General features: G+C 31.6%; 1 protein-coding gene across 1 annotated transcript; it reads left to right on the top strand.

The window, feature by feature from the left end:
* The first annotated feature begins 2576 nt into the window (after window positions 1-2576).
* Window positions 2577-14049, top strand: LOC148605215 (plasminogen-like). The gene is made up of 4 exons (XM_088547996.1): window positions 2577-3132; window positions 12907-13140; window positions 13294-13539; window positions 13971-14049. Exons 1-4 carry the CDS (start codon window positions 3075-3077, stop codon window positions 14000-14002), a joined length of 570 nt encoding a protein of 189 aa, XP_088404122.1. The 5' UTR covers window positions 2577-3074; the 3' UTR covers window positions 14003-14049.
* Window positions 14050-14079: the final 30 nt, after the last annotated feature.

Below are 14079 nucleotides of genomic sequence, written 5' to 3'. Positions count from 1 at the left end.
GTTTTTTTGTTTTGTTTTGTTTAGTTTTGTTTTGTTTTTGTTTTTTTTTTGTTTTTGTTTTTTTTTGGTGTTTTTTGTTTTGTTTTGTTTGTTTTTTTTTTTTTGTTTGTTTTTTTGTTTTTTGTTTTTTGTTTTTTTTTGTTTTTTTTTTTTTTTTTTGTCTTTCGTTTTTTGTTTTGTTTTGTTTTGTTTTTTGTTATTATTGTTGTTATTATTCTTAGCGTGTGCGATTTGTTACGATGGTGTTTGGGCTTCTCTTAACATGCACATCTTAATGATACGATACAAATCCAACGTCTTACAATCAGACCTATGACCTATGATACGTCGTTTCTCATTGAAAATTGTAAGGACAACAATCGTTTGCTATTATACATTAAATCCCTGCACGCTAAAACATTATTCGGTAACTGGAGATCAAGCATACAGTGAAAATTACAAAAAAAAAGCAATTTAAATACAACTAACAGGATTAGTTTTGATGTTTTCGGAATGCTACATAATTGAAGTTAGAATAAGCGACTGTTTGTCCGTGTATATTTTATTTCGAGTCATATTTTATAACGCACACGATAAAATATTGGCTAAAAGAAGGCTTCATTCAGCAAACTAATCATTGTAATCTGTAAAATAGAATTAGAGGTAATGCATGGTTTTAGTATAATACAATTATAGACCTTTTTTTTCATTTGGAAAACTGTGCATACAAGTGAGTTCTCAAAAACGAACAAAAATAATTAAAGTTGAAACTGAACAAGTACTGCATTGTAAACTACGAAAAGCAGGTATACAACCTTAACATTTTCGCGAGAATTTTAGCGCGTATTTTATTGTACCGATATTGAAATTAAACATTATTGAAGCTTAATCGTATTGGCATGCGACTGCCGGTACAAGTCTATTATCAGCGAGAATCACGGTTAGAAAATGTAAAAAGAAGTTAAGCTGTAGCAGCAGGGGGTAAAAAATCGGGTAAAACAATTTGCTATAAGAGCTGCTTTCCTTGATTTACGTCAATACTGTTGATTTCATTTGATAAATAAAATAAAAATTGATAAGGAAATATTTACAAAAGTGTAGAATCATATTTCTCTAGAGCAGAACTTAGCTGCTAAAGAACAAAAATATTTCATAAACAAATACATGTCACATGGACATATTTGTATTTGTATGGCGCTGAACAATGCAAAAAGTACTAGTAATTGATTGAAAACAATATCCAAATTTCCAGGTAGAGGTATTGTAGATCTTGCTTTAATATTTGTAAGATGTGTCCCTAAAATTATTTTCGTGACTATAAAGAAAAATGCCTCGTATGCAATCGTGTGATCTTGAATATTATCACGAATAAAACGCTTAAACAGGTATGAATCAGGCAGGCATTATTTATCCGCGGAAACTTAATAACGGTACCTACCGAATATCTATTTCTCAAAAATAAGGCGCTAGACCGTCATCGTATATATAATAAATATTCCAGTATTACTGATTCATAAATCACCACTGATAAATATATCAACTGGAATTACCGTTTTGTTTTATCTAATATTATATACATTATAGTAATAAAATTTCGACTTTTGCCTTTTGCAACCAGTCACTACAAAAGAATATTGGTTAAAGCTTGTATAAATCGATATTCATTTAAAAAGACACAATTTTTAAACATATTTAAATATAATCGATGACCGTTAATTAGTAAAGATACAGTACATCATACATGTATGTTAACGGGAAATCTTCAACAAGCGATTGTTTCTTTTACAAGATATCCTACATGTATAATCACAAATAACACGTTTTAACATATATGCATTCAGCATGAATTATTTATCTGTCAAGACTTGATTATGGGCACTTACCGTATATTTATTTGTTAAAACTTAGCTAGACCATAAAAATGCACAGCAAATATATACAAGCAAAATTTTAGTTTCCAAGTATATATTTGTTCAGTATTGCTAATCCTTTCCGGTTGCTTAAACATGTACACCGCCAATGTGTAAGGTTAGGTTGTATGAAAGCCAATTCGAATTTTCAACCACTTCCATCGTTTTTTCCTCTGCTGATTTTTCCAAATTCGATACTACAATGTATTTCTCAAAATCTGTATCCATCTCCAATCTACCACGCCGTCGTTTTTGTATGAATCACTTTTACCTTCAGACTTGTTGTCATTTAAAATAAAGTTAAAACTATTTTCAAATCAAGTTAATACTCCCAGATATTTAAAATAAAATCAATCCACAATTATTGCTCCGTTTTGGCCTATATACCTTTTATCATCGACTAATTGGATATGTTTGTCGTTACCTTGGCTTATCAAAAAGCACAACAGTATTAACGAGATTCCTTTATTTCATTTTGAAATTAACAGGTATTTTCCAAATATATAAAAAGAGCAAAATGATACAATATATGTTATATATTTACTCTATGTATTTAATACTTCAAAGATTTATTAGACACATATTTAAACCAAATTACTACTTCAGGAGGAAACAGTATTCTTACTAGGGTGGTACTACCAACTATAACCTGTAGAACACCGATCACAACTTGAGAAGAGCTTAAACTTAATAGTATGACACGTCAATTGCATAAATTACTTGAAACGTTTAGACGCTGAATGAAATACTTCAAGTGCCGTTGTAATAAAACATTTATAAAGTGGGAAAGTAATTTCTTCGAACATCTCCGGTTGAATCACAGTGTCTGAACGGCAGCCATATTTCTAAAATAATTACATACAAAGGCAAATACTATTGCTTTTCAAACAAGAACATTTTGACAACACAAGCATGTTGGCTTTTAATGTTAACTTTTATGTATTGTCTTTTTTATTATATGGTTATGTATTTTCATTTTATTTTGTATTTATTCAAACTGTAAACAGTCCCTTCGGTCTTACATATATCCATCAGATATTGTTTTGACTATTGATATCTTAAACTTGGCATTTATTGAACATTTTGTGTTATCTGCAAAAACAAATATCCTAACAACCTCTACTTCCTTGTTTAGGCTTCTTCGTTTAAACAGGGTCGTATTCGAACTGATTTTATGAAGTAACAATGTTCACAAATCTTGTAATTTTTATATTGAATATTGGAATACTCACAGTAGCTAAAGGTAAGCTTTGAATACAGTATAAAACTGTTGTACTAATTATGAACGAGCTATTTAATGGATACTATACTTACACATATATTTATACAATTTTGTTGTTAGCTACACAGTTTGTAGTTTGTGTCACTACATGTTAGATTAAAATACAAACGTGAATCATATATTAAATAATATGTTAAAACTCATGTAACCGTAGTATGCGTTCACTTTTTTAAACATACGCATTCATGCATATTCAAAGGTTACTTAAATAATTACCGTCATTAATGTAAATAGGAATAAACAGAACAGGTGAATTGTATGTTTAAATTTGTTTCTTAAAAAAGGTATTCATGAAAATAAGGAGGTTTTTTATGTAATTATGTTATATTAGATGCTGGTAGTACTAACGGGAATGTATATTTTGTGAATACACAATAATTCCGAACTTATACACTGTATCGAATGCATTTACTTTTTTTTATTTTTTCGTACATTTTACATTTAAGTCATAAATTTGCGAATAACAACACAATATTGTCTTTCTAACCATCGAATGGTATTTTTGTCGATATTGATTTGAAAAAAAGCAATATTTGCAAACATTTATGACACTTTCGACCTGATAGATATTCGATGACTGGTGATTAGAAAAGTTACGATTTCTTTAAGAGGTTCAGTTGAAACACGTATTCGTTTTAGATGGTTAAAAATACATTTAAATCGATATGAATTGTCTTAAACATGTCTGGTTATATAAAGCAACATATCCCTTTTATAATAAATTTCAAAGGTTTTTTTCTATTTATGTTTTCTCCCTTCAATTGTTTCAATTAATAAAATAATAAATTTCAACTTTATAATGCCAGATTTTACACTCGGACAGCTTACAATGTAACATGTGCAATCAATTACATAATCTATAAACAAAAATAACTACCATCATAAAAATACAGATCAACTTACATCTTTATATACTTATATACTAATTAAAAAGATAAATAAACGCGTATTTAGTATAAATAATGATACAATTTTCTCGGGTACATTTTATTAGGCACACCTGTCTTTATACTTTAAAACGTTTCATTGGTCATTATTACTCATCTCGTTTTTCTCCAATATGGATTAAACCCATTTCGATGTAAGTATTTCGTATTACATTATATTATTCAAAACTGTTTCCGAGAAAAGATGCATTGTGATATGAAATAGGTAAAATGGTTTTAAAAAAAAATGTAGTGTGCCAACCAGTGCCGAGTTGCTCATTTACTTTTGTTACTTTGTATGTATGATTTTAGTTACTTTATGTTCTTTGTTGAGTATGTCTGTTTTCCATGTCTGGTCTTTGTCCCTGGATTGCATTATTTTGATTACCACTATAACATTGGTTCCCTTGATTACTTCTTTTAAAGACCCTTCTTCTTTTGATAAATCAGATAGCGATATATCATTATTACAAACCACGAACAAACAATTTTTTTAACTGTTCAGGTAGTACTTAAGTACCATTTTGTTTAAGAATCAGGCATATCAAAATTTTCAATTTGATCTTATTTGCCTGAAATATGTTCAATACATCTAAAGAACAACTGAACTTTTTTTTTGACATTTACCCCGAAATATCTGTGAAGTAGTATTTGCTTTATTGCTTAAGAAGAAAAAAAGTGTAAACAAGTTTCCTGGAATTTTCCATAGTGCATTTCAACTATATTTTACCAATCAGTATCTTAAAATGGCAGTATCAGGTATAAATACTCGGTTATTGTTAATGCAAAAAAAAACCTAAACATTTGTTTTCCTTCATGTGCTTCGCCATTTTCACAATTTGCCCAATTCTTAAAGGGGGAATTACTTAAAAGTGGCTGTCATAATGTTTAAACCAAGCTAGATCCTCATTTTGACTTGGGTCACATTCAAACCGTAAATTATGAAAAAATGTGATCTTATTGATAAGAATTAAACAATTGCATTTTTTTAAATCTATATTTGTTCTGTTTCTTCGTTTGTTATATAATGTATGTACAACATCCTGCTGTAAGAATAGATAAGAATACGTCAAGTCGGTTTAACAAAGGTTATCAACTATTTTTGAATTGATAAATATCATGTGAAATCAATACAATATTTTTATCCTCATTTTCCTGTTAGTGTTCTTTCAGTTTGTCATTGACGCTATCACAAGATTATTTTCAAGAAATTGAAGAATTTGTAGTTCAAAGTTGAAAAGAATTGATCTGTATTTATACATGACCAATTATTAATGTGGCAAAAATGTAGCATACTTGTGTGAAATGAAAAGAAATGTTTCGCAGCATTTAAAGTCAATTTCATACTGAATACATTACATTTTACAACATAGCAAATTCGAAAATGAAATGACAAATTAACATGTTTAGATTTTAGTTATTCAGTAAAAACCAAAATTTTTCTCTACGTTTAGTAAATACTAGAGGATGCCCGCGGTCGATTGAGCTAAGTAAGGACACAGTACTAATTTGACGATTCCAAATAAAATAAGTAATCGTTGTAAAGGATCTTTGATCATCTACCATACATCAATAGTGTAGTTGTGCTCAATTATTTTAGTGTTTTAAGAGGAGTTGACCATTAAACTTTCACGGGGACTTGGTTTGCCAATGCACTTTCCTGGAAATAATTGGTTTAATCTGGGACTTAGAAGCTGCCTTTTATTAGTCCAAGGTTTTATTTTGACCCAGGGGTATGGGAGGAGCTGATGTATTACGACGACGATGACGATGATGACAACGACAAACGCAAAGAAAAGACTTTAAAAGTTTATATGCCCCGTTGAGAAAAAAAACTCCATTAAAATACATTTGCAATAAACAATGTGACTGTTCCCGACATGAGTTGCAACAATGATGTACTTTTGCAGCGATCGATTAATTCAAGAATAGCCGTCTCTATTTGTACTCCTGCGGTTGTTAGCTGGTTATCCTGAGGCTTTGCCAAAGTTTTCACTCCATGGACAGTAAGAGAGTAACCGGCTTATTTTTTTTTATTATATCAAGAATTCTGCACGTCTTGATCTGGTTTGTGGATGTTAATGTTTTTGTTTTTCATTGTTGAAGGCCCTTGTACAACATCAAAACGCAGAAGAACCATTAAAGCTCTATGCATTGATATCTGTTATTTTCAATGTATTGCGGAAGGTTTTTTTTCAGATGCACGTTCACTCCGTAACCACCCTTTTATATGTATAAACAAATATGTGATCTACCCCAAACTGGGACTTGTGATTTGTTAATGGTTGAATTGGCGAGAAAAGTCGAAGGGGGACTTTCTAGCATTTTGTCCTATTACTCTGCAAAATTTCCTGTCAGTTATCAAAGAATTACACCCAATAATGATTCAAGTAGGTTATCATAGTGATCTTTTGCTAACGCGGAAAACATTTTTTATCTGGCTCAAAATCGATCAAAGGTTTGTTTATCAAACGGAAAATGTTAGAAGACAAACGGAGAGACAGACGGATACTCTGATTCTTTATGTTATGGCTTCATTCACGCTTTATCCAAACTGTGCATATTTCTCGAATAGAACTTTATATGATACAATGTAATAAAAGAAAAACATCTACATGTATACTATAAGCTTTTCAGACTTGGTGCAACATTTTTAAAGTCATTCTAAATGTGTGAAAATGTCATTTCCTGTTTGTTTGTGACAGAGGATCCAGTCATTTTTTAAAACCTTTTAATTTTCAGAAAGTTCTGCTCCGATCAGTTGAAAGGTACATAATAATTTCTTAAATTTTAAAATAATTCAACATATTACACAAAACAATGGGTAGGGGGTTTACCAGTCATGATAGTTTATATATACAAAAGGGCAGGAGTCCGGACTTATGACGCAGATGTTTATATATGGAAAGGGAAATGTTGTTTTTTTTTCTACACGTTCTACGCCTTTCCATGTCTGGACATGTTTTGCACCTCAGAAAAATAGCGGATATCATTTAATTTAGCAAATTAATGGTGAAACACATGTACACATGGTCCGGACATTACGTCGATTGAACACACGCGAAAGCGTATTATAACACACGGACCAATGACGGTCTCTGAATTGAGGTATTTTTCTAAAAAAAAATGCGTTTTTCGTAGAAAAAAGATTGTTTCAAAAACAAATTCAGGAGGTGCACAACACTACATTTATACCTCATATCACAAATATATTCGACCTTGTATAGTTTCTGAGGAGTAACGGCTCAACGAAATTGATCTCTTCCTTTAGTAGTAGTATAGATGTCATAGTAAGATCCGACCAAAACACCAACTATTCGTTTTGGTTTATAAACACCTACAAACCATACAAAATATGTATCACTGTGTTTTAGGAGTAAGTAAATGTAACCAAACTTAGCTTGTTAAATGCTACAATAATTGTCACTGGATAATAAACAGTCATTCAAATGCCGCTGGGTCAATCAGTCTACTGTTGTTAAGAAATTATAAAAAACAGCCTCTTTTCAATTAAGTACCTCTTTGTGCATGTCATGTTATTGTACTTAATTTTATTTTATGAGAAGACGATGAAAAATATCTCAATTGCATGCACATACGTATGTATTGAAATTCATGAATTTTATTTTGACTTACCATTATTTAGAACCGGTCTATCAAAATACTAATCAAGTAAACACATGTTCAGTTTGACGTACCCATTACAACATTCACAACCTTCATCGTCGCTACTTTCCAGTTGCTCGTTACACCATCATTGTGTACAATCACATTGTTTAGTACGCCAAGTATAACACATATCCGTTCTCAAATGGGTTTCTCTTTCTTAAACCACCTTATCAATGTTAAATGAAATTTCCCTTCATTAAAGTCATTTTTCTTAACGCCATATCTATATAAGCTTCGGAGAACCTATTGCGTAACTTTATTATTTGTAACCTACGTAATCGCCAGATAAAATAATTCTACAACAATACTTTCAATATATAAAATAAAAGTGAATAGTATACGGCATGACAAAGCTAAGAAGTATTGTTAGTCAGTGAAACACAATGTTGCAGTCAATGATGAACTCTTAACAAACAAACAAAAATAAATTACTAAAATTACTTTTTCCAACACATGGTTTTCATGTAATATAAGTTTTCATTAAGATAAGAAATAAAGGGAAATATGCACATTGATGAAACTAAATTTTGTCATGTGTCGCGGAACTGTAGTTTTGTTACCAGACTATTACCAGAGTACACTAAGAGTACAATACGGCGGGCGTCGCTGGCAAAACAGGCCACTCGTATTCTCCTAGAGCACATGATATTACCCCGGTTTAATTGTGGTCGTTTATATTGTTTGTACTTTAGATCGTTTGTGAGGCGTCTAGTTTTCCTTATGATCAGTTGTTATGTGTAATCTGCTTATTCAGCTCGCTACATTGTGTATGCTGATCGTCTCCTTTTCATGTGTTCACGTTTACGCATGTTTTGTGGTTTCTGTAATGAGTATGGCCTCCCTTACAGCCAATGTCAACAAGACAACATCGATGCAACGACAGATCATTGCTTGTGGAATGCTTGTGATATCGTGACCAAATAGTCCTTAGAATGTTCGCTGGGGGCTTAGATCGGACGAATTATCAAGCAATTTTATTCATGTAATTTTGTTTACCCTAACAAAACCCTGTACAATACGGTCTCCATGTGGTCTTGCATTATCTTCCTGAAACACTGTATGAGATCCGATTGAATGCAGAAATGGCAAAGGTGAAGCTTTAAGAATTCCCATAATATAGCGCTGTCATGTTAGATAATCAATAATGAAATAAAGCTTACTTCTTCTGTTGACATTATTCCTATCAAATCCGCCAAAAGTAGGACAGATCAACCTCCAAAGCAATAGAACTCTCTAACGTTAATTTTAACAACAGGAAAAAACCGTTTTCATCCACTCCTTTACACTTGGATGCATCTACCACAAAATATCAGTCTACGGGTAGTGTTTTGTAGTCGTGCTATTGGTAAAGCACAACAAGACGTAAATTTTAAAATTGCAGTCCGTAAAAGATTTAAATTACAGCTGTTCAATCTGAAGAAATAATGCGTTGATTATTCGGTTTCTTAATGTCACAGTTATAATGAGTCAATCCACAGGAAGAGTTGTATTTTTCAGAAGTCCTGAACCTAAAGCGTAGTCTTCTATCGCAACCAAATCGGTTGTTCAAATGTATCCGTCACATGTGTCTTTAGACATGTGTGATGTTTTGTTTCTATCCTTTTACTTCGGTTAAAAACTCCAAATGTTCTTATTTTTCAATACCTTCTCACCATTGTCTTTCTGTCCTTAAAAATGAAATCTAAACTAAAAATTGTTAGTAGGACTTGGAATATAATACAGAATATCATAAATGACTAATTTATAGGTTTCAGTGATATATGTAGTCACATCAAACTGGGTAGTATTTGTAAAAGGTGTATACTAAGGCGAGATAAGCGTTGGACACATTTAGTTGTTGCTACCTCAAGAAAAATACCTAAGTACGCTTCCGAAGTGTTTACCGGAAGTGGTTAAAGTTCTATCCATCAATAAATACAAAAACATTGGAAGACACCAAGTTGTCAAACAGGGAGTTGATCTTGCAACAGTGTCAAATCCAATCCAACGCTTTTGTAAACTGTTTAAGCTTCTGCTACGTGTAGCTACGATAATTATTTGCAGAGTAAACTGTAATAGACAATAATAGTGTCTTGATTTACATAAAAGGAGTAATAGAATGAGGCTAAGAAATTGGGTAACTGCGATGTTGTGAAGTCAAGACATAATTTTTGTGTTTATAATGCAATAAAAAATCATGAACAATGAATGTTATTCCAAATACATTTTTATAATATCATCGAAGTGTGGCGACTCCCGTATGGGCGTAATACTATAGATGACGTAGGCAGATGTAAATTTGTTAATCTATCCGTGATGGATTGGAGTGCGACAAATTGTGCCACTTATTTACAAATAGCAAACTCATTTTGCATCAAAGATATGTATTATGGTTAACAAATAATAACAAGTAACAACATTATTTTGCTTTAGACTCAAAACATTGTCCCATTGTGTCCCTCTACAACGCTTGGTTGGCTTTATCAAGTGTGTCACATTGTGGCCTATTTGAAGCGATGCGCTTTTTCAACCTTAACAACTATGACATCAATGGAAATTTTTAATGTATTTTACAAAATGTGTATAAAGATGTTTTGATTTCTGTTAAGTTTCAAGATGTAGTCATATACTTCTTCAAATCTAAAAAAAAAAAGAGTAAAACAGGGTTGCATTTGAAGCTCTACTTTTAATTTTATTTTACATTTACGATTTACCTTCATTGTTAATAGTTTATGTGATCCTGTCAATTTAAATGATTCTCTTTCTTCTTATCTCGTATATGCAGATGACTTGGTACTTTTTTTTCTTAATCAACACTTGGTTTTCAAAATTATATAGACAAGTTCAGTATATATTGTAACACTTGGAACTTGACAGTTAATTTAGAGACGACAAAAATAACGGACTTTTTTAAATAAATCTGGTAGACAACTTATCAGGTATAAATTTAAAATTGCTCATAATGAAGTTGAGCAATGTAAGGAACATAAATAGTTAAACCGTCAGGTATTTATTTTTTTTCTAATTCTTTTAATCTTGTGGGCAAGAAAGCAACTAAAGCAATGTTTTGCATTTGAAATTTATTATGATCAGAGTATATGAAAATATTTTCACATTTAAAATTATTTGATACAAGTACATTTCTTAAGTCACATAAGACTTACCGGACACAGCGTTTTTTTACTTATTTTTCTTAAGTATTTTCACTTTAAATAATTCCTCTTCTTCATACCGAGTGTTTTGAGAGTAGACAGTTAATTGTATTAATATGTCCATCTAACAAATGTTCAGCTTTAAATGACCATCTAATTAATTATATTAGAAAAGTAAGATGTGAATCCGAGCCAGTCATTGAAAAATATATTAATTTTAACTAGTATCTAGTATGGACTTATTTAAACAGAAACAAATAATTCGATTATTTGCTTTGTCTATTTTTTTTTCAACATGGCTTTTAACAAGTTTTCTGAATCGATTGTTCTTTTTGAGCAATCCTGGTTATTTTGTTAAACCAAGGTTCGACTGAGCCGATCAATTTGGTTACATCGTTTTACCGGTTTATATGTGTAAACTGCAAGGTAATTTTGTAAATATGTTTACACACAAATTGTATTTCTTAATGAATCTGAAAAAAAATATCTGCTATAGTCGTAAAAATGTTTTTTGTTCTTCTTAGAGCGTAGTCGTGTTTCTTTTTCCAAGGAAAATGGCAAAACTATTCTAGGTTCCATATAGCTGCGTAAATTTGAGTCATAGAGCACAGGATTCACTTCAATAAAAATATAATTGGCAACAAATGTTTGAAGTGTAGATTGATCTTACTGTTGGGTTTTGTTTTTAATAAATGATAGACTTGCAAAACTTTGTAATATCATATATATGACAGAGAACATTAACATTTAACACAAACCGGCCTGCAATTTAACACTTACTAACATATCCATCATGTCCATCAAATGAAAGAGGCGCTGTGAGATTTTCACAGTAAGTTATACATTTGATACTAAAGCTAAAAAAAACTTCAATTACGCAACGTTTCCTTACTAATGTCTAATATTGAAATTTGATATGTTCTTGTACATTGTTAATGCACAATGTTATTTTTTTTTCATTAAAACAGTTATATTATCTTAAATATATAGTACTTGTATAATTGAGTATTAATTTTTGGCAAACAGTAAATGTTAAAAAGGCCTTTCACATTGTAGATGTATAAATTCATTCGCTACCTTCACTTGATTATTGAAAGAATAATCAAGGGAACCAGGTTTACAGCGGCAATCAAAACAATGTAATCCAGAGCCAAAGTCCAGACATGGAAAACATTACACAACAAAGAACATGAAGTAAATAAAATCATACATACAAAGTAACAAAAGCAAATGAGCAACACAGACTCCACTAAAAACTGGGAGCATGGACCAAGTGTACCGGTAGGGTAAGCGTCCTCTGCTTTTCTAGAAACACCCGCCGAGTTACTCATAAAAAGTAAGTCCGGGATAGACAAACAAGGAAAGGAAAACTATGACCAGTTGAATAAATCAATTTTCATGGTGTTGATGGATACATCGTAACGATCCACGAGTTAATGATGACGACCATAAAACTTCTGTGGTGATGACTTCAATCTTGTAGCAACACAACCCTGTTCCAGAAGCCTATTTGTTATAATTTTTGCGCGATACAAAACGTTTGCTTAGTTTCGCCATGCTCTAGGATAACGTATGAATTGTGATATGAACACTCCATACGCGGGTGCTGAAGGGATGCTGCCACAGATGAAAGTTTGTGGTAAAGTTTTCCTTTACCATATATTTCTAAGTGTAGGTCAAGAAGTGAGGCTGACTTCACAGTGTCTGTAGTATCCTTTATCTCAAGTTCTTTGGGGCAGATTCGATGTATCAAATTACCGAAATTAGGATTGTTTAAAAATAATATGTCAATTTCATAGCAGAGCCTAAGATTAAAGGATCTAGCCAAACAATATTCTTTCTTTCGGATCAGGTAGGTGTGCAATTAGCATGACTACGATTATATCAGATTTTGATTTATAACCTTTGATTTTCAGTAAATATCTTATTTTTGAAGGCTTTGGTATTTGAATAATAAATACAGTGGAAATTCTGCATTTGTTTGCAAGTCAGGCTTTTATATGTTACAGGAAGCCAAGATTGTGTTGAATCATATCCAAACAACTGGGAAGGAAAATACAATGGAACAAAAAATACTTCTGTCACTGGTAAAATATGTAAGCTGTGGGAGGATACTGATTATCCTCAGTATGGAATAAAAAACTACTGTCGTGCACCACAGAATGAAAAAGACTCGCCCTTAGGACCTTGGTGCTATGTTAATCATCCCCGTAGGTGGGAACGATGTTTTGTTCCAATTTGTAGTGAGTATCGTATATTATTCAACCTCAATTTAAATGATTTTGAATACGTGTACCTTGAAATACATGTATATTATTATTTTCCAATTGGCTTGTGTTTATTTTGTTTATGTATTTTTTTCATTACTTATTGTTTTACGGTTGTCATATTCTTAGATAAAGATTGTAGAAACAACATAACTGACAAAAATTACTATGGAACTCTAAATGTAACAATATCCGGATACCATTGTCGGAAGTGGAGCCTGACGTCCGATCTTCCAGCTGGCGGACCTCCACCAAGTTATCATAATGAGTCGTTAAACTACTGCAGGACACCATCCGGTGATATCAAAACTACACCATGGTGTTACATAAACAATAAAGAAAAACGATTGGAAAGTTGTAATGTTTCATTATGTAGTAGGTATTTGGTTATTATTCAACTCCGATGCTTTTTTTCCGAACGGCTCTGCATTTTTTGCAATTTAGTAGACATAAGTGTTGTAATATGTTATGTTCCCTCCAGTATTGTTGCTTACATTTGCTCTGCAAATATCAAGAATATTACTGACTTAATCTCTTAACCTTCTCAAAATATCGATGTAAGATTATTCTTGATATTGATGTTTGCTGTCGTTTTTATTAACATTTCAATGTCCACTTTCAATTTATATTATTTTCCATCAGAATTATTTAATATTAATGTGCATTCTATATTAAAGGAAAAAACGCAATTAAAATGCAATGTGTATGATGTATGCATGAATTCCTGAGTTAGATATATAACCTAATTCGTGAACTGATATGAAAGAATTCTCACCACATTTGGAAATTTTACGTTTCCTTTGTAGGTGATATCAGAGGTAAGTTTATGGATATTTGAAATATTACCCCGAATTTACTTTTTTTCACAATAAAATAATCTTGTTTATAGATGTATTTAGACAAAATGGGGAGAAA

Source organism: Perna viridis, chromosome 10 (genome assembly GCF_037379345.1).
Source record: "Perna viridis isolate PV_CMFRI_1.1 ecotype Kerala chromosome 10, ASM3737934v1, whole genome shotgun sequence".
Classification (NCBI taxonomy): domain Eukaryota; kingdom Metazoa; phylum Mollusca; class Bivalvia; order Mytilida; family Mytilidae; genus Perna; species Perna viridis.
This window is presented reverse-complemented; position numbering and strand designations above follow the sequence as displayed.

What these genes read in the sequence shown, in the direction of transcription:
- LOC148605215 (XM_088547996.1), top strand. Translation starts at nt 3,075, where the DNA reads ATGTTCACAAATCTTGTAATTTTTATATTGAATATTGGAATACTCACA. An exon ending in ATGTTTTGTTCCAATTTGTA is followed by an intron (nt 13,141 to 13,293) that starts GTGAGTATCGTA and finishes TCATATTCTTAG; the next exon opens with ATAAAGATTGTAGAAACAAC. An exon ending in TTGTAATGTTTCATTATGTA is followed by an intron (nt 13,540 to 13,970) that starts GTAGGTATTTGG and finishes TTTCCTTTGTAG; the next exon opens with GTGATATCAGAGGTAAGTTT.